We start from the raw sequence: 20,259 nt of genomic DNA on the forward strand, positions 1-20,259 counted from the left end.
TCCCATTTATTGGCTCTGATCTGCTTTAAAATCCTGGAATACTCGGTCATTGATGCTTTCATTCCTTGTTTACTTCACTTCCACTCTAGGTATTTTATGCCTCTATACAACCCCATAATCTGACTCCATTGCAGACTCATCTGGCATGTAATCTACAAGCCAAATGGATATGTCTCTTCTGTTCCCATCGCTGTCCTTGGCTGTTCGGTTTCCAATGGCCTCACAGCCTCCGTCCGATCAAACCAGACGTACGCATCAAACTGATTCAACAAGTCAGCCTCGGAATAATGCGACATGCGCTCTGTATCCGGGCGATAAATGACTCCAATGAACCTCTCCAGCCGTTTCTCCTTCTCCATCAACTCCTTCAGTCCTGGCTTCATCTTCATCTCCTTCAAATCCCACAGAAAACTCTCAATTCCCGTCCGATGCGCCAACCACTCCCAGCTATCCTCCCGTGATGGCTTGACCTTCATGACCTCCATATCCTCATCCCACTCATGCGAGGCCGCCACCGTGCCCGTGTGTGTACCACAGCCCACCAACGTCACCTCAGATCCAAACTGCTCTCGACACAACTGTCCAATATTCACCTCTCTTCCCCCCTTTCCCATCCCCGTATGTCTCGCATCCCCACAATGCGAGTTATGCGCCCACACCACAGCCTTACTTCCCGGGGACTTATGACGAAGGATACGTCGCAGGGTATCCACCATATGTGTATCCCGCAGCGTCCACGAGTCTGCAGAGCTATAGTACATAGCCTTATAATACCTCTCCGCATCGCGCACCAGATATGCATTTTGCTGACTGCTATGATACTCTTCTCCGTCGTGTGGATCTAGCTCCGCGTACTCTAGACGCCGCTGCAACAGGTCGCGCAACATGTCCACCACCCCTTTCTCACAATCCGCCATGCCACGCAGCGAGGCGAGACCATACGCCGTGGGATCGTCAACCCACGGCTGCAGACATCCATATCTTCGTCTCGCCTCTTTTCCGGCAGCTGGATCAATCCGATCTAGATACTCTGTGACGGCGCGAATTGAAGCCCCCAGACTATACAAATCGAGGCCGTAGAACCCGACTTTCCGGGCATCTGGGAGGGTCGCATTATGCGTCCGGAGCCATTCGATCAGATCGAAGGTCTCATGGTTCCGCCACATCCATGTTGGGAAGCGCTGGAAGGGGGGCTGCGATGAGGATGAGGTCTTTGGGGCTGGACGTTGCCGCACGTAGCGGTCGACAGCTTCGGCATCGGGCCAGTCGGCTTCGATGGCGATGGTGGTGACACCGTGGTGAGTGACTAGGCGTTTGGTTATCTCAGACCGGGCGGAGTAGAACTGAGAGGTGCCGTGGCTGCCGTCGCCGAGGAGGGTGACTCTGGAAGAAAGGATGTCGTCGAAATGGGAGGCGAAGGAGGGATGATGAATAGGAGGGAGGGGGTGAGCAGCGGTGGTGAGGAGGGTTTGAAGGTGAGACATCCTGGATTTGAGCTGGTGAATTGGCATGAATGTTATTTTATTGTGGAGTCCATGGTGGATGAGATGGCTACGATGGATGCATACTTCCATGCGGTTATATGAATTAGGGCTGGGGCGGGAATGAGATCACCGCCCGCTCATGATGACTTCACAAAGCTATGCGATACAGATAAGATGCTAGCTTCAACACCCATTGAATATCACCATCTCAAATCACCTCTCATTCAATATTTCTTTCTCAACCCCGGATCTCCCCAGATCTACCCCACCCACCCCACCCCTCCCCTCCACTCAACACTCACACCTTGACCTATACAACTCATACTCACGACCATGCCCTCAACCCCCCACCACCTCCCCTCTTCCTCCACGCCCAAGAAACCCTCTACGGCCCGATAACCACCATCCCCTCCCCATGCACATGGACCCCACCCCCCCAATCCGGCGGCCACCAAGGCCGCTACCTCTGGACCGACGCCATCGGAGTCCTCAACTTCCTCACCCTACACCACATCCACCCCACCCCCCCAACCCCAACCCACTACCTAACCCTCGCAACACGCCTCATCCACACCGTGCACAATACCCTCGGCCGTACCCGCACCACACCCCCCACCCACCTCCCCAATGCCTCCCCCACACACCCACTAAACGGAGGCCTCCGCATCGGCAAACCCTCCCCCACCGGCCCCGACAGCGACGGCCAATACCACCACTACCTGACCCTATGGATGTTCGCACTAAACCGCACGAGCATAGCCAGCGGCGACGCGCAATACAACAACATGGCGATTGACCTCGGCCGGGCCATTCACCCTAAATTCTTCGTCGGTACAAAGAAAGACAGAATGGTCTGGAAACTGGACACTACCTTACAAAAAGTCCTTGTAGGCAGTGAAGGGAACCTAGATCCGTTAGACGGATGGGTTATTTTCCGACTGGTGAGGGCGTTTGCTGATTCTTGTTCGGGGAGGGATACGGGGGTTTTGGAAGATGAGATAGAGGATTATGCTCGGGTGTTGAGGAGGAAGGGGGGACAGAGAGTTGTGAATGATATGTTGGATTTGGGGATGACGCTGTGGACGGCGCATTGGGTTGTGGATAGGGAGGAGTGGGCGGGGAGGTGGTTGGGAGGGGGGTCGAGGGGGTTTGTATGTTCTCTTTTTCGTCATTCCACTCCGTTCTGTTCTGTTCTGTGTGGTAGATGGTGGTTGGATGCTGACTGACTACCTGTCTAGATGACCTCTTTGAAGGAGAGCGCTGTCTTGACCGCGATGTCCGGCTACGGTTAGCGTTTCGGGAATTCGGGGCTGCGATGGGTATTCGCTGTGTGGCGGAGCAGGAGGCTGAGAAGGATCGCGCGGTTGATTTGAAGGTATATGCGGATCGTATTGTGGATTGTTGGACGCCGTATATGATGGGAGAGGGAGAGGGAGAGGAGGATGAGCTCAGGCCTATTACGCAGGTGATGTATGCGTCGGCGTTGATTCCGGGAGGTGAGTTAATCACTACTACCACCATGGGAAGAAAACTAACGATGTAGCCTTTCAACGGGGCTTTTTTGGCCCAGAGCCTGTCATACCAGAGCGGACGTTCTACGACTAGACGGAAAGAAGAAAGAAAGAAGAAGCGTAGCATTCATCGTGTCCTCTACACCAACCCATATCCATATAAATCTATCATTAGCAGCCACCCATCCATGTATATCTATACTCCCGGCAATCCCACCACATTCCTCCACTCGATGACCCGTCGGGGCAGGATATAAATCACGTAGACCGTCCCCAGGGCAATCAACAATCCAGTGACCTGCACACATCATATTAGCCCCATCGCCACCAAACCAAACCAAACCAACCCGAAAAGAAAAGAAAAAGAAAAGAAAAACATACCTTCTCAAACCACGTATGAAACCAAATCGCCGTCATCAACAACATCCACCACCCCAACCCAGCAACCGTCCAGGCAAACCGCACCGACCAAACCCTCACACCATCCCCCACCAGCACCATCTCCCCATCCTCCCCCTCCCCTCCCCATCTCCATCCCCACCCTTCTCATCCTTCTTCACCACCCCATCCTCAACACCCCCCTGCAACCTCCCCCCCACAACCTCAAAAACCACCATTGAAACCATAACCACCAACAAAAACACATGCCCACTAACATCATGCCCACCTCTCCACGCCCCACCCACCGACTTACACGCCACAGCCGTAACCACCGTTTTCATATCCACTCCCTCAACACCCTCATTCTCCACAACCGGTACCACCCGTTCACACCCACCCCCGGTCAACACAAACCCACGATCCATAATCGGGGGCCCGAAGAACCACTGCGTAACTGCATACCACACGATTGTCGCACATCCCCATCTCAGACCGACCTGAACGGTTCTTCTAGCGCGATGAATCCGGGCGCGAACATGCGTGTACGCGGGTTGCGAAACCAGAATCAATACCACAGCCAAGGTTGTCCAGAACCAGCCGATTTTCACGAAATAGAGATTGAAGATGTTGTCTTTGCGGGCGAAGTAGTTGACTGGGTGGGGTGGGGGGAGGGGGAGGTTGAGGTCGGAGGCGATGGAGGGGCTAGGGGGTGGCGGGGGCGTTGGAGGTGGAGGCTGAGGTGTCGGGTTGGGCGGTTGGAGAGAGGATGGAGAAGAGGCAGCCGAGGAGGAGAGTTGCTGGGTAGATGAGGAGGGAGGTGGTGGGTGGGTGGAATCGGGTGGTTGGTGGTGGTGTTGGGTCGGGAGAAGGAGGCATTGTTGTTTTTGCGCGGATGTATTTGTTGAGGATAGTGGAGGGAAATCAGTTGGTAAAAATTAGGTATTAGGGTTCGTGATGGGCGATTCACCCGGTTATAAAGTGATGGCGCAATTGGAGAAGAAGGTTGGGATGAGGCGGTTGGTGGAGGAAGAGACTCGAGAAAGAAATCCAGGCGGCGGATGACGTCGCTTTGGCGCCGCGTTTCGTTTGGTTTCCGCCCCAACCACTCCGGCGCCACTGCAGACGGGGGCAGGAATCCGCGACTTGAAGGAGTGAGCAGATGGAATACCACTACTATTAATGAATCGATGACCTGAACTATATTATCTGGCCTTTTCTCAAAGACAGATTTCGGTGAGATGTTAGGAATATTCCCACCAAGGGAGGAATCTCAATTATCGGACTGCTCAATTCTCCGTCATCCGGAGAGTATAATCTGTCAGAAGCTCCCAAGATCAAAGGGATATCTCTCGGTTAGAGTATAAATCTCGTCGGTATCATCACTACATTCTACTAGGAAAGGTGGCATGAACAATCAAAAAATTCGTTCTACTACTAAGTAGTCATCATTGTACCGCCTATTGGACAGTAGGCAGTGACGCGCGGAGCGGCAGCTTCCGCGAAGAGCTACCGACATACACCGTCTTGGGATAAGACGTGATGGTCCAGTCCTGCGCCGCAACATCCCAGTTTGCCAGGTCGCGTCGTGTCAGAGTCGTGCTCCACTCAACCTCCTGCGATGGCTTGAGAGAGATGCGGTCGAACTTGCGCAACACAATTTTGGCGTCATCGGGACCTCCAAGCGAAACGTACTAAACTCGTTAGTATTCATAACAAGCACAATGCAGATGATGTCTTACCAGTTGAGGAACCTCGTCACCCGCAAGCTTGCCGGTGTTCTTGATGGTCGCCGAAACGCGAATCAGCTCGTCATACAGACCGGGGTTACCGCCAGGGCCACCACCAGCAGCCAGGATCGGCTGGGCAGAGCCATCGGTGCCTCCCTCGGGGATATACTCCGACGCGTTCAGACCGTAGCTGGCGTCGCCGGAAGCTTCCAGGAGGTCCGTGCTGTTAAGCCAGGGGTAGATGAAGTCGGTAATCTTCTTCAGTCCGCTAGGGTAGAGGTAGTCCGACGCGTTGCCGATCTCTCCAAAAGTCGGGGCAGCCTCAGTCTCGCCAGAAGAAGGAGTGTACGACGAGGCATTCAGGACCTGCACGTTCAAATTCGAGTAGTTGAAGGTGGTGTAGCTCAGGCCATAGCCGAACTCGTAGATTGGGGTCTCATTGCGCTTGTCGAACCCGCGGTAGTCGATGAAGATGCCCTCGGTGAAGTCTTCCTGTGGGGCTCCATCGCCATTGTTGGGCTCGGTGATCAGGTAGTCGCGGTAGGACTCCCTGGTCTTACCCCAGGTGAAGGGCGACTTGGCACCCGGGTTGACACGGCCGTAGAGCACATCGGCGAGCGAGTTGCCAGACTCCTGGCCGGGCAAGCCAGCCCACAGTATGCCGGTGACATTGGGGTGGTCGTACCACTCGGTGACGAGGACCGGGCCGACGGAGTGGATGATGACAATGGTGTTGTTGCAGTTGTTGGCAGCGGCCTTGACCACGTTGTCACCGTTCCTCCAGAGCGTAATGTTGTTGCGGTCACCCATGTTGCCATCGACATCGATGTAACCTTCACCAGAGTCGGCGTTGACAAAGACAAGAGAGACACTAATGGCATTGGTCAGCGTGCGTATTAAATAACGGTTCGTTTCCTTACCTGGATTGCTTGGCGAGTGCCTCAATCTGGTCAATGGCCCAGTTGTCGGTCACGGCAAATACATTGCCCTTGTTCTTGATCACCTCAGCCTGGATCGCCTGCTCGGGAGTGATCAAGTAAGGGTAGTTCGAGGTACCACTGCCCCAGCCCATAGCCAGAGTACCGTTGTCGCATCCACGGTCACTGCAGCCGTTGGCGCCGTAAGCGTTGGAGCCCGCGTCTTCTCCGATAAGACCGACCAGGCGCTCCTTGCCAGTCAGGGGCAGAACGTTCTCGTTCTTCAAAAGAACCGTGCTGTCAGCTCCAATACGGCGGATCAACCCGCTATGGTTGCGCTGCACGTTGACAAACTGGTTGACCTTCTCATACGGTCCCTCGGAGGAATAGTAGTACTTGTAGCCGTATTCATCGCGGGTCCATGAACTGAAGTTGGGAGGCGTCCACAGACGATCCCGACCGACCTTGTAGTAGGCGGCCATGATACGGACAGCCATATCATCAACACGCCACTGGGGAACCGTGCCGTTCAGGACACTGATGGTCAGGTTGGCACCCCAGTAAGACGTGCCACTGTCGTAGGTGACATCTCCGGGCATAGACATGTCCAGACCGGCCAAAGCAGCACCGACTCCACTGTGGTGGGCCTCCCAGTCGCTCATCACGAAGCCCTGGAATTCCAGTTCAGACTTAAGGAGCTTGTTCAGAGCATAGCTGTTCTGGCAACCGTAGCTGTTGTTGATCTGGTTGTAGGAGCACATGACCGCGCCAACACCTGCGCGGATAGCATCCGCAAAGGGCCAGAGGTACAGCTCGTGCATGGTCTTATCGTCGATGTTCGCGCTGCCACTCTCGGTGATGTTGTACCCATATCCTTGAGCCTCAGGTGCCTGGCGGAAATGCTCTTGCTCATAGCCGATGAAGTGCTTAGCCGTCGCAACCACGCCAGCATCCTGGATACCCTTGATGGTCTCTGCAAAGAGCACACCAGTCAGGGCCGGGTCTGGAGCAAACCCCTCCCAGTTACGACCGCCGTCGGGACTTCTACCGAGGGGACCAGCAACGGGGCCCAATTGAATATCAGCACCCTTGTCACTGAACTCCTGGCCCATGGCCTTGCCACGGAGGTACGCGAGGTCCTTGTCCCAGGAAGCGGCAATGTTGATGCCAGCAGGGAAAGCCGAGTTGTAGTCAGCTGCAACACTGTCAGCAATGGTCCACGCCTAACAGGAAAGATGATCACTTACAGTCACGAACACCCAGAGGACTATCCTGACCACACATGCCCGGTATTCCCAATCTATTACCATCTGTCAGCGCTGCTTGCCAGTTGCGAAGTAATGAAAACATACCGAGGAACACCGCCGGTCTGACCGACACACTTTTCCAATTCCCATCTAAAACTTGTCAGCCAAGAAACAACCGATGCTCCATGGAGCTTACCCAGTTCCCGTTGTCAGATTGACCTTTTCGGCCAGTGTCATCTGCGAAACAATGTCGACCGCACGCTTGTACGCGTCTGTCCAGTCACCCTTGCCATTGGCCCAGGGAGAAGGGTAGAAAGGGGGAGAGTACGCCAATTCATCCTATGGAAACAATTGGTCAGTAACGGCAGCTCAAACACAAGACCAAATACATCGCGCTTCACGCGACAGATGAAAGAAACATACAGCGCTGACCACCGAGGCGGCTGTCAGAGCCGCCACCTCGATCCAACTGAACCTCATGTTGCAAGGTCGCCCAAAAAGGAAGAAAAAGGAGGCTGAGCGAGTCGCACAACACTGTCCAATGGGAGGTTGGAGGTTGGGGAAGAGCAATCGAGCGAGAGGGAGAAAGGGGGGCTAGGACATATTAAATAGTTTGAGCGCCACGAACCGGCTGGACACCTTTCACTCGGAAGAGTGAGTAACAACCGACGATGATGTATGCCAGTGCAGCTGTCTCCGCAAAGCTACCCACTTGTGCAATTGGGTCCCGCATGCAGTGTTAGAGACAGAGACACGCTAAGCATGGCGATGGAGGTTTGGTCCGGTATGCTGATCGACGTGGGATGCCCCGATTGAGCAGGCAGGTGGAACAAGTGCCAAAGTCCGGCCCTGGAAGGCTGGAAGAGTCGGACATCAGGCAAGCAAGGCGCTGCCGGGGACCTGAGGAGCTCAAGCATGATGCATTCGGGCCGGCATCACCGCCAACAAACAAACAAGAAGTCAAGAGGTCAGGTGAACCCAGTGACTAGGGTCAGAATTATTCCCAGCCTATAGGTAGTCACTTTGATTCTTGGTCCTGGGGAGAAAGTGGTTGAGTCTGGAGCCCCGCTTTCCTGAGCGTTTGGCGGTCCTGGGAATTGAAAATACCGAAAGCTGGGGGAACCATCAAGGGACCGCCGGGATGTTGCCTGCCGGGCCAGGGTCGCCCCGGTATTTCCATTACCGCCGCTGTCCAGTCCCTGCAGCTGTGGGTAACCAAGTACATACGTCGATATGTCCATACTTTCATTACTCCCATCAGATTCTGATCTGAAATCCATATCAGATGGCTTATCCATTCTTCAGTGAGACATCCCCCATCAGTCTATCTTCATGCAAAGTCTGGCTCATTCCGACCACCTTCCGATCCAGGAGGTGGTGGAACCGTGTAACCTTCCAATACGGCCAGGGACCGACCGACAATACGAGGCAATAAGCTTTGAACAAGGTGGTGCCTACAGCAAGCAAATACCTCTGGCGCATGGCAATGGAATGCTCAAACCTTTCGTCATTGGAGGGATTAGTACTACAGTCCACAGATCCGTGCCGTCCATAGGTATTCATCGTGTAATTCTCTGCTCGGTCGTACTCCCCCAGCATTCCCCGCATTTCCCTTTAGCATCTCGTTGGAGGGTCCGAGAGCACAATGCCACTAACACCAAGCAGACCAACACAGACAAAGCCAGTGCCTGTCGCCATGTCAGACAGGCAGACACCGCCAAGGATTGGCTCTGAGCACAACAAATGTCATCGTACACCATGGCCTGATGCGCCTTACGTCGACCGTTCTCCGGCCGCAAGGGTCAGCCCATAAACGATGCAGTACTCACCTTGGATCTCTTGGTCCGGTCGGTGGACAGGAAAGCCGGTGGGTGAATAGAATGAGGTAATCATTCGCCTACAAGCTGAATCGAATTCCGTCGGGAGAAGGAAAACCGGCGAGCTCCAACTACCAGGGTGGAACCGACAGCGAGGTACTCGGGCGCCAGACCCCAGGCAATCTTTTACTCCGGTCATCCTTCACCACGTCTACTTGCTATTTATCCAGATTACCGGCTAGCCCGGAAAAATTTTCGCTCCCGGCTAAGGTGACTGCGATGGAGCCCAACGGCGAGAATGGAGTGGCCTTGTACCGAGTACTCGGAGAGGCCGCAGGATCCAATGTATCGCACTCGGTGAGCACGCTCTCTAATCCCCTGTCAAAGCACTGGCTGTTCACATCCAGTGAAGTGCTCGGACAAAGCCCGGAGCTGATCAGCTGACGTCCACGCATCGCCGGTAAGGTAAACATGACAGTCCACATGGCAGTCCACTGACAGGAACCATGACATTCCATCGGACGAAAGAAGGCCGTCTGTTTCGTAGGATTTTCTCGATTGGTGGCTACTCACAGTCGGTTGCCGCATGCACGCCTGCAGAGTGCGGCCGGTCGGGGTTGGTTGGGGATGTGGGGAATCTCCGTGGGGTACTCTCGACCCTATCCCGGCATCAAGGACACTGACTAGCTTATTATGTGTGGGGTTGAGTCATTTATTTCCCTTCTTTTGCCAAAAATCTACGGCGCTACGCAGCCTGCGATTCTTCACGGTACCCGAGATAGAGTGCTGTGTGGAGTACACGACATTGCCTGATACTGCGGGTCCTCTGCTATAGCCTCCAGAAATACTCCGATTACGGCCACCTTCGACTTCATACAAGCAACACTCGCTCCTCGGTCTTTCGCCCGGGATTTCCGAACTCCTCATCTGCTCAAGCGTCATCTGCCAAGTTCTTGGTCTGGAGTCTCCGACACCCCCACGCCATCCTCCCGTGTCTCTCACAGGTCACAGCAACTACACAACCGAGCAACGACCTCCTGTTTTCAGTTAGGCATCCCGATATACGAAGGCCATCCTGACTCCGAAATCTCTAGACGGGAGGAAGACTCTGTTACGTCGACCCGACTTCTCCGAGCCAAGCATCCGATGTCTACGGGAGGATCAAACAATGCACCTACGTCACTGCTATAGTTGGCTCAGATACAAAGAACCAGACGCTAAATGCTCACAAGCAGCACGGCGTACTCCGGACATGCATTGATCATTATTAAGCCAAGGTGGTACTACCACTGCACTGAGCCATGGTCCAATGGCTAGGATAGTAGTGAACGGGCACCTCCATACCCCGGCAAGACAGATCCGCTCTGCTATCAAATCATCCCGGTGTGGGGTTCGTCCCGAGTCTGGAGTCTCCGCTCCAGCCACAACCGCGACAGCCCGTAAACAACCAAGGCTCATCCACGAATGAACCCGACTGGTAACCCAGATGAGCCTGTGTTCCTGCCGACGATTACCCGTCCAACAGGCAGGTGGTTATGATGTCAATCCCATACCTACTTATCATAGAGCAGGATGAAAAAATGGCCAAACCCATACGGAGTACAAAGATACGTACCCCGGACATTTGTCGGGGTAGAGTATTTAGTAAAGGGTCTTAGCGGTCCACCCCATGCAGGATACTACAAGGCAAACTAACACTAGACTAGGATGTACTTCTTTGTGTAGACACGATCTAGTCTTGATTCGGCTGACCGGTCAGGGAAATAAACTCTCTTGCGTTTCTTTGTCCACTTTATTGAAGTGACGTTACCATGCATCTCCTCCATACTACGTCGGATATATTTGACTCTCTGAGTTAGTTCTTTATCTCTCTCTCAATCTATCTGAGGTGTCTGTGCTATAGACACTAACTAGTACTTCTCACTTTCTTATGAGGAAACTAGATATTCGTAATTCAAATCTTCAATCAGACTTTCCCCCATTGAAATCGTTTTCATGGAGAAAAGAAAATCAACAGATCAAAAAAATAGCACACGGGAAAGGAAGGTTCGAAAAAAAAAATAAATAAAGAGGTTACTACTTTCAACCACTATAACCCCACTCTATTTCCCCAACTACCCAATTCCGATCTTTTATGTGTTGATCCGATATCTCGTGGGGTAATTCACACCTGATGAACAGCTTCATAGTGAGTGAGATTTGATTGTGAACGCTACTAGTAGATACCGCTATAAGGGAATGCATACTTCCAGAACTTGGTGGATTATTTTATGGTAGCACATCTTTCATGATGCCTTAGGCTTCTGTTTATCACGTGATATGCAGCATGTCACTGCTCGATGATGATTGGTTGCAGACTGGGTGATCCGGGGTATAGCATCAAAAACCAAAGTTAGGTAGGGATTAGTTATGGCTGGTGTTTGTTCTCTCATGCTACGTTCGTGTATTTCATTACTTCTTACTGAGATTACAAGATGGCTCACGAGAAACATCAGCCAGAGGATGTAGAAGCGTGCAGTGAGAGTCAACATCATGACAATAGCCCGACATCTGCTTTCCAGCAGTTGGCTATATTGGATCGCTTTCTTGCGGTTTGGATTTTCCTTGCGATGGTGGTTGGTATTATTCTTGGGAACTTCATCCCAAATACTAGCAAAGCACTTGATAGAGGGAAGTTTGTGGGCGTTTCTGTGCCTATTGGTGAGTTGTCTACATGGCTAGGAAAGCATGTGCTGATAGCAGAAAGCAATCGGTCTGTTGGTCATGATGTATCCCATCTTGTGCAAGGTGAGGTTCGAGACGCTGCATCGATCATCTCGGGAAAAGGATCTTTGGATCCAGATTGGGTTCAGTATCGTCGTCAACTGGATTATAGCTCCTCTGTTTATGGTAGGTTTATTATTGGATCGTGGGTGACAGCGGCTAACATGGGTAGCTTGGCCTGGCTTGGGCGTTTCTTCCTGATGAAAGAGGTCTTCGAGAAGGTCTCATCCTCGTCGGTATTGCACGATGCATCGCCATGGTATGTTAGTCACCGCATGGCATGTACAACAAGCTGACGTATAGAGGTCCTCGTCTGGACGGGACTCGCTGGAGGAGATGGGGAATACTGCGCAATTCTAGTGGCCATCAACTCGATTTTGCAGATGGTATTGTTCGCACCGCTCGCGATCCTCTTCATCCGCATCATTGGCGGAGCGGACCATGGCCTGACAATCGACTATTCGCTGGCGGCAAAAAGCGTTGGTGTTTTTCTCGGTATCCCCTTAGGAGCTGCCATCGTCACTCGCTTCTGCCTTAGGTTCCTGATCAGCAGGGAATGGTACGATAAACAATTTCTGAAGTGGATCAGCCCACTATCCTTGATCGGTTTGCTGTTCACAATCTTGGTTTTGTTTGCGTCGCAGGGAAGACATGTGGTGCACCAGATTGTGTCTGTTATCCGAGTAGCTGCCCCCTTGGTCGTTTATTTTGGTGTCATTTTTGGTGTCACTCTCGCTGTGACACGGCGCTTCGGATTCGGATATAGATTGTCTTGCACTCAAAGCTTCACTGCTGCGAGCAATAACTTTGAACTTGCCATCGCGGTAGCAATAGCTACATTTGGTGTGGACAGTGACCAGGCTTTGGCTGCCACGGTTGGGCCACTCATCGAAGTTCCCGTGCTTCTGGGGTTAGTTTATGTGGTAAAGTGGTTTGCAAAAAGAAAAAAGTGGGCTCCATAGCTGTGATCTGCCACGGCTTCATACTAAATCCAGATCACCGTTCATCAGCTGTTGCTGATTTCATCCAGAACTTGAAACAGTATATGGTTCTGCACTCTGCACCCTTCCTCCGTAGTGAGCCCTTTAGAAAACCCGGCCCATAACTTTCTGCGAATCTCCTCCATATCCACCCCACGTGTGTTGTACTGGTCAATCAACTCATCCGCAATCGCGCAAAGCGTAGTGTTCAGGACGTCCTCGTTACTGGGCCATGATGCTATAGCTTCGTTGGGTGCACAACCACAGACGGTATCTCGAGCAGACCCTTGGGATTCTATACCTTGGAGCAAAGTCCTTGATTCAGGCTTTATAGCAGAATTTGAGTCAAGTGCATTCCCGGTGGCCCTCGTAGCAGCATCATTTGTTGTTGATGAACATGGTCGCACGCGATATGGTTGGCATTCTGCCTCAGGTCGGCGGAGATTCGGAATAGCGAGTTTCTCAGTCGAGGCCAAATCATCGGCGTGCAAATATTTTTCGATCGAGTCTGACGCCAGACCAGAACGGGTCAGGAGGTGTCTCAGCTTCCTATTCTCCGCCTCCAGCTTCTGCATGGCCAGTCTGTGTTCCACATCCCGGAGACGGGCTTGTTCTTGCAATGCAGCCAACTTCTGTTCCAACTCTCGAGTATGCTGTAGTTTCCGTGCGCGACTGTTTCGTTGGTTTTCTCGGATTCGAGCGAGTCTGTCTAGGTTCTAGGGCAAGTTAGCTACTGAGGTTCGCTAGTTTAGGCAGCTTGGTTGGTTCAACCTTTTGGTTCTTATTGGGTTCCATCTCACCGGATGAAGATTTGACAACCGCTCACCAAGCGTTCTTTCAGACCAACTGGCAGGCAAAGCCAGTGATTTACCTGTTGCCCCAGGATTGTTAATCTTTGTGGGGAGGCTAGAATTGTTGCGGGGGCTGCGTGGCTCTTCTGCATCAGATGATTCTATGGCAAGCCGTAGATGTCTCGGAGCGTCTTGCCCGATTGGGATACATTGAGCGATAGATGATAGGTATGGTATGACCAGTCAACAGATCCTCAACTATAATTACAAACTCACAGGTCTGTAAAGCTGGCTGAACAGGCCAGATGGCTATTTCGAGGCACCGTTTCAATTGGCAGATGGATGTCAGTACTGCCGAAGCTCGAGGCATCAGCTTCTTATCTTGTGCAAGTCGGATAAAGGAACAAGCAACACCCGCGATGACCCACCGGTTCGTGAAATGAGAAGGGAATTGTTACGTACACCCATATTTTGTTCCGGGTCACCGAGGGTCCACCGCCCAAGGAGGCTTAGCCTAATCAGATGACCAGCCTTTACCGCTACACCCAAAAGGGAAATTAGCACCTGTTTAGATCTTACACTGTTTTTGAACGATTCAGCCACCAGCAAGGCAGCCAGCCCGCCAGCCCGGCCAAACGCCTGACTGGCCAGCTTGCTTGCCTGGATTCAATATATGTAGATTGTATTGGCTCGTAGAGCCAACATGATGTCCATAATATCATCCATTTTGGCATTTAAAAAGCGCGATCTTAGGAGTGTAAAAGTAGGTGTTTTAATGCAGGCTTCTAAAGTGTTGCGGGGTCGCGAGGGACCGCGCATATTACATACCGTACAAAAAATGACTGCTACTTTGTCAGGTGCGGGGCTATACCATTTCTGAAGGCGCTATTCCCTTTGCAACGCTTATGTAAGAGACCCTCGGTGACCCGGAACAAAATATGGGTGTACGTAACATCTTCCAATAAGAAGAGGTCTCCGCAAGCTCGATGGCTGGATCTCACTGCGGAGCTTCCCGACGTCAGGGTCTAAATACACACGCTATGTCGCCGTAAGCTCTTGGAAACGCTTGGCTCGTTTGGCTTCAATCCAGAGTGTAGATGCAATATCAACTATGGAACAACTGTCTACCTGCGAAATAAATGAGTGCAGTAATCTTTCCAAGTTCATGACAGCAACTGATAGCCTGTCGGATAAACGTAAAAGGCGGACCAAGTGGTTAGCCGGCGGAGAGTATATCCCCGTTGCGGATGCCGCCACGAACCGCCCAGTGGAGAGATCTCAGATCCCCGGGTTAATCTTCAGCTCAGATTAGATATATCCGTCGATCTGTGATGGCTCAGTCCAGATCGGCCCACTGAAAGTGTGGGAGGAAGCGCGAACCCACCCGGCATGCCACTGAACAGGTGGCGCTTAAGCAGACCAGACCGACGTCACTAGCCGTCACTCAGGTGCCGACGCAGTCACATCGCATCCTGAGTGCCTCCCTTTTACATACTCTCAATTGTCCTTCCCAGCTTCATTGTTACCTGAAGGTCGAATTCTTCACTACACCAGTGGCCTTGTTATCTTAATACGATCCACTGCTTGAGTCATCCACACCATGGTCTCTACGCGACACCATCCCACCGACTTTCCGCCCCCTTCGACCGCGAGAGCGTCAACACCTTCTACGCCTTCCACGAGTGCCAATGACTCTACCAAGCGATGGGTGCATGTTCCATCGGGTGCCATCACCCTCTGGCTGATCGTCTCTGTCCCGCTAGTCTTGTGGGATGCTGGCTACGTGTTGCTGCGCCCTCACTCTATGCCGGGTAACAAACTGCATTCCCCAATCTGGACCCCGTACGCGCTTTATGGGACGATCGATTATATGTACGGCTGGCCGGCATTCAATGCACGAAATGGGTTCACTGCGGCACAAACTGTGCTGAACCTTGTCGAGACCGCCGGCTACATCTACTACCTGGTGATTGTGTATACACACGGGGTTTCGGCAGGGAACGCGGGTCGGAGCCAGCGCAAGGCTAAGAAGGGGCTATTGTGGATGCTGAAGGAGTCCAAGGTGGTTTCTGGACGTACTGGAGCGACTGCGCTTCTGGTGGCCTACAGTGCCTCTATAATGACCCTTGGGAAGACAATTCTATACTGTGAGCCATCATCCCAACGGAATCGTTGCACGGTCTAATTGTTGCTGCAGGGCTGAACGAGGCTTTCTCTGGTTTCGACAACATTGGCCACAACGACCCTTGGACCCTGTTTATTTTCTGGATCATACCCAAGTAAGCATCCATCTTCAGTTCTTGTTGCCTCAACTGACGGTCGCATTAGTGGTCTCTGGATCGTTTTCCCTAGCTACGGTGTCTATATTCTAGGCTCGGAGATCTTGGCTTCCCTAGAGAGTTCTGTCCCGCGTCAGCGAGTTGGACGACCCAAATTGACGTAGGATCGCCCGGGCAGCAGGAAGCTCGGGTTAATGATGGGTGCATCCGGCTAGGCACGCTTGGCCGGACACGAGAGGGGGAGTCGCGTGCACCACGCTAGCACAATGGCGATGCAAGCCATTCCTCTATTTGTGGTGGTTGGATGGTCGGGGTAATGACGGGTGGGCTGTACATGCTACCGGCCTGCCAGAAAGTACATACAGCCTTAGATAGATTTAATCTAGTAGTAAGCACAAGTCAGTAAGCGAAGCGCCTTAGTAAACATCAAGCAACGTATCTTTAGTAGCATGTAGTTCAAATCATTCTATAGTATCGCTAAAGAAGTCTAACACTTTTAAAGACTTCCATCAAGCACCTAAAGGGCTCAACCAAGCGCTTTTAGAAGCGTAGTATAATCAAAAGCCTTGAAGCCGGAGACTCTCTGCAGTAATAGGGCCTAACTTACGGTAGAATTGCTCAGCGCTAACGCGCTTCGCAAATTACGCAAATACAGAGGCAGTGAGACCCCCACTCGGAACACTATGCATCGACGGTCTTTGCCAACGTCGCTGCAAGCATCCGATACGTTCCTGAGATGCACGAGTCCATCACCGCTCTCTCCCCCTCGATTCCCTCTGCCTGATTGTCCTGTAATTTGGTCATGACCTGTGGGCTCCGCAAGGGTCTGGTTAAGTCTGGGGTGGTTGTCCAATGGCCGCGGTTCCATATATATTACCATCGATGACACTCCGGATTTGCACGTTCAGCTATTGAACCTTCTTCCCAACACACCCATGTTCTGGAAACTGGGCTTCTTGTCGGCCTGTTTTCTCCTCGATCCCTATCCTGATCCCCGCCGCCTTTTACGGCTCTCCAACCCGTTCAGCGAGCCCTGGGACGGAATCATTCAACAGCGACGCACCCCAGGATGACGACGGCGCGTGGTGCCAAGCCTCCCGACCGCGACCGTCCCAGCCGGCCTTCCCCATACCCACCAGTTTCGACCACCGCCTCATCCCGCGGTTTCGTCCCGTCCTTCTCCCCAGACCACCACCACCACCAGACCCTGTGGCCAACTTCCTCCGAATCTAACCACCTCCCGCCGAACGATGATCCGGGTCTTACTCTTGGGGTACCTGCACCCATCATGATCCCCCCGGAGTCCGACGAGTCCCCCTTGGCCTCCGGCCTGACCTTGGGGCACGACGATATTATCCTCCCCGAAGACCTCGACACCCAGAGCCGGGCCAGCTCGCGTGATCCAGGCAGCGTCCAAACCGCCGGCGATTCGGCTACCATTCACGATGCTGGAGTCGATCTCCAGCGGGAGGACCCAAACCGCGACCCCGCACAAAATGAGCAGCAGGGAGGCGAAAAACCGGCGTGGAGCGAAATGAAGACAAAGGCTGGCAAGGAGCGCAAGCGCCTACCTCTGGCCTGCATTGCTTGTCGGCGGAAGAAGATTCGATGCTCGGGTGAAAAGCCCGCGTGCAAGCATTGCTCGCGCTCCCGAATTCCATGCGTTTACAAGGTCACCACCAGAAAGGCAGCTCCGCGGACGGATTACATGGCGATGCTGGATAAGCGTCTGAAGAGAATGGAGGATCGTGTCATCAAGACAATTCCCAAGGAAGAGGCCAGGGATATGGCCGCCATCGGTCGGTCGGTTGTCCGACCGCCACAACCGGCGCAGACCACCAAGGCCCAGAAGAAGCGAACGGCGGATGAAGCGTTTGCAGCTGAAATGGATGAGTGGACTCACGAGAGCCGCAATGGTCCGCAGGATACTTTTCCTATGCGCCGTGAAAGTAAGCCCGGCGATGCGTCGGGTCTGATGACTCCCGGCGCTGAGTTCTTACCGTCACTGGAGATACAGGAACATCTGGCAGAGGTCTTCTTTGACTGTGTCTACGGACAGTCCTACCTCCTCCTCCACAAACCCAGTTTTATGCGAAGACTCAAGGCAAGGACCGTTCCGCCGGTCCTTATCCTGGCTGTTTGCGCCGTCTCCGCCCGATTCTCGACCCATCCGCAAATCAATTCCGAGCCTCCTTTCTTGCGTGGCGAAAACTGGGCCAACCCCGCCGCTGCTATTGCGCTGAGTCGCCACGACGAACCCAATATCACTATCTTGACCGTATTCCTGCTTCTGGGACTTCACGAGTTTGGCACGTGTCATGGCGGGCGCAGTTGGTCATTCGGCGGCCAGGCACTGCGCATGGCCTATGCCCTGCAGCTACACCGAGAGCTCGACCATGACCCGCTCATAATACAGAATAATGGCAATGGATCCCAGCTCAGTTTCACAGATCGGGAGATACGAAGGCGGACCATGTGGGCTTGCTTCTTGATGGATCGATACAATTCATCCGGGAGCCAGCGACCGCCGATTGGGAACGAGAAGTTCCTGCAAATCCAACTTCCCATCAAGGAATCTCACTTCCAAATGGAAATTCCCGGGCCGACGGAAGACTTGGATGGCAATATCCTCAACCCAGTCCCAGAGGATGTTGGGCAATTATCGAATGCGAAAGAGAACATGGGCGTGTCAGCCTACATCATCCGGGCCGTGGTCATCTGGGGTCGCATTGTCGATTATCTCAATCTCGGGGGGAAGAGAAGAGACACGCATCCGCTGTGGTCGCCGGAGTCGGGATACATGCGCCTCAAGCGACAGATCGAAGAGTTTTCCGCGTCGCTCCCTGGCTACCTCTTGTTCACATATGAGAACCTTCAGATCCACGCCGCCGATAGAATAGCCAACCAGTTCCTCTTCCTGCATATCATTATTCACCAGAATATGCTCTTTTTAAACCAATTCGCCATCCCGCTGTCCCCGGGAGGACGTCCGCCACGCGACATGCCCAAGGTGTTCCTGAGCAATGCCGGACGGGCCGCAGTGGAAGCGGCCCATCACATTTCGGTTCTGATTGACCGTGCGTCCGCCTATCCCCTCACTGTTCCTTTTGCCGGATATTGCGCCTATTCCGCCAGTACCGTCCATATATGGGGCATTTTCTCCAAGAACGCCCAGTTGGAAGCACGGTCCAAAGAGAACCTGCGCCATACGTACCGCTACCTCAACAAGATGAAGAAGTATTGGGGGATGTTCCATTACATGGTTGAAAGTGCCAAGGATCGATATCGGCAATTTGCAGATGCAGCCATCAAGGGCACGGTGGTCACGCAAAATGGCGGACACCTCGCACCCATGTTTCAATATGGTGACTGGTTCGACAAGTATCCCCATGGCATGTCGAGATCGCACTGGGAGGAACCCGATCCCCAGCAAAAGGCCAAGGGCGACGAGGGTGTGATGAGCCAACGGCCTGATCTCCAGAGCGTCGAGGAATTCTTCGCCAGCCTTTCCCCCACGCCGCAGCCGAGTGCACCGCGTAGGCATTCGAAGAAGAGCAGCAAGGCTGATAGCGTTACGGGATTCGATGGACCAACGCCTCCACATTCGATGAACGAGATTAATATGGACGGCGCGCCGGGCATGCTGGGGACAACAGGGACAGGATTTCCTCAGCCCGCCATGTTCAACCAAAGTCGTGCTGGACAGCAGCCATTCGCGCCGCCTGGGTTCGACTTTTCCATGCCCGCAGCCGACCAGCTACCACAGCTGGACCGACAGTTCGTCTACGGCTCTTTTGGCGAACTTGACCCATCTGCATCCCTGGTTCCCCCTGAGAATCCACCCGTGCCTGTAAATCGTCCCGATGTCCCTCCTAACCAAGACCCGTCCACCATCTTCACCGGTCAGTTAGACCCCAACGCCCCGTCTGGAGCGGGCGAGTACTATCAACCCAGCGCCTGGTTCCTTCCGTTCAATCTTGACCCATTTGGGGCGGGCGACCTTGACCCGAGCTCACAGCCTGGGACAAATCCGGAGCTCTCGGGCTTCGGAGGTATACCCATGGGGGCATTTGATCTAGGGTTGACGGGAGTGAATCGTGGTTCACATGCATAACCACTCCACCTCAATGTACTGAGGGTAGGACATGTTTCTTTGATTAGTTTCTAGCGGGGTACTCGGGCTGGCGGGACGGACCGGTTTGAAGTTCGGAGTTAAGAACGCGACTGGGTCATGATGGATTGATGTGTATTTATATCATGGCTAATATACCCTGTGTGGGAAAATAAATAACTTTAACATACGAGCACACCGAACCATGGTACATGAGATACCCTCTAACCTACAGTACAAACAACGTAGAT

General features: G+C 53.1%; 8 protein-coding genes across 8 annotated transcripts; 4 read left to right on the forward strand and 4 right to left on the reverse strand.

Moving 5' to 3' along the window:
* Window positions 1–19: 19 nt before the first annotated feature.
* BO94DRAFT_530522 (putative erythromycin esterase) lies at window positions 20–1,651 on the reverse strand. The gene has a single exon (XM_025610690.1). The coding sequence runs from the start codon at window positions 1,482–1,484 to the stop codon at window positions 153–155; it is 1,332 nt and encodes a 443-aa protein (XP_025472548.1). The 5' UTR covers window positions 1,485–1,651; the 3' UTR covers window positions 20–152.
* A 177-nt stretch (window positions 1,652–1,828) lies between these two features.
* On the forward strand, window positions 1,829–3,089 carry BO94DRAFT_600495 (uncharacterized protein; the record flags this gene model as incomplete). The annotated part of the gene is made up of 3 exons (XM_025616349.1): window positions 1,829–2,639; window positions 2,723–2,980; window positions 3,028–3,089. Coding segments are annotated over 3 exons (1,131 nt in total), but the record flags the coding sequence as incomplete, so codon positions are not given.
* Window positions 3,054–4,239, reverse strand: BO94DRAFT_600500 (putative inositol phospholipid biosynthesis protein Scs3; the record flags this gene model as incomplete). The annotated part of the gene is made up of 3 exons (XM_025616350.1): window positions 3,054–3,293; window positions 3,377–3,537; window positions 3,573–4,239. Coding segments are annotated over 3 exons (930 nt in total), but the record flags the coding sequence as incomplete, so codon positions are not given.
* A 594-nt stretch (window positions 4,240–4,833) lies between these two features.
* On the reverse strand, window positions 4,834–7,747 carry BO94DRAFT_455105 (beta-glucosidase; the record flags this gene model as incomplete). Its single annotated transcript, XM_025607633.1, has 7 exons — window positions 4,834–5,067; window positions 5,116–5,974; window positions 6,024–7,215; window positions 7,268–7,320; window positions 7,373–7,417; window positions 7,464–7,606; window positions 7,691–7,747. The coding sequence occupies 7 exons, from the start codon at window positions 7,745–7,747 to the stop codon at window positions 4,834–4,836; spliced, it is 2,583 nt and encodes an 860-aa protein (XP_025472551.1).
* Window positions 7,748–11,558: 3,811 nt separating this feature from the next.
* BO94DRAFT_455214 (arsenic resistance protein) lies at window positions 11,559–12,809 on the forward strand (the record flags this gene model as incomplete). The annotated part of the gene is made up of 4 exons (XM_025607642.1): window positions 11,559–11,784; window positions 11,831–11,973; window positions 12,020–12,106; window positions 12,153–12,809. 4 exons carry the CDS (start codon window positions 11,559–11,561, stop codon window positions 12,807–12,809), a joined length of 1,113 nt encoding a protein of 370 aa, XP_025472552.1.
* Window positions 12,810–12,853: 44 nt separating this feature from the next.
* On the reverse strand, window positions 12,854–13,622 carry BO94DRAFT_580953 (bZIP transcription factor; the record flags this gene model as incomplete). The annotated part of the gene is made up of 2 exons (XM_025615357.1): window positions 12,854–13,543; window positions 13,599–13,622. The coding sequence occupies 2 exons, from the start codon at window positions 13,620–13,622 to the stop codon at window positions 12,854–12,856; spliced, it is 714 nt and encodes a 237-aa protein (XP_025472553.1).
* Window positions 13,623–14,898: 1,276 nt separating this feature from the next.
* BO94DRAFT_482620 (uncharacterized protein) lies at window positions 14,899–16,052 on the forward strand (the record flags this gene model as incomplete). Its single annotated transcript, XM_025608897.1, has 3 exons — window positions 14,899–15,765; window positions 15,816–15,897; window positions 15,947–16,052. Coding segments are annotated over exons 1-3 (735 nt in total), but the record flags the coding sequence as incomplete, so codon positions are not given.
* A 782-nt stretch (window positions 16,053–16,834) lies between these two features.
* Window positions 16,835–20,202, forward strand: BO94DRAFT_530528 (putative C6 transcription factor). Its single transcript, XM_025610691.1, has one exon. The coding sequence runs from the start codon at window positions 16,967–16,969 to the stop codon at window positions 20,009–20,011; it is 3,045 nt and encodes a 1,014-aa protein (XP_025472555.1). The 5' UTR covers window positions 16,835–16,966; the 3' UTR covers window positions 20,012–20,202.
* The last annotated feature ends 57 nt before the right edge of the window (window positions 20,203–20,259 follow it).

This window comes from Aspergillus sclerotioniger (assembly GCF_003184525.1).
Source record: "Aspergillus sclerotioniger CBS 115572 chromosome Unknown BO94scaffold_2, whole genome shotgun sequence".
Lineage (NCBI taxonomy): Eukaryota > Fungi > Ascomycota > Eurotiomycetes > Eurotiales > Aspergillaceae > Aspergillus > Aspergillus sclerotioniger.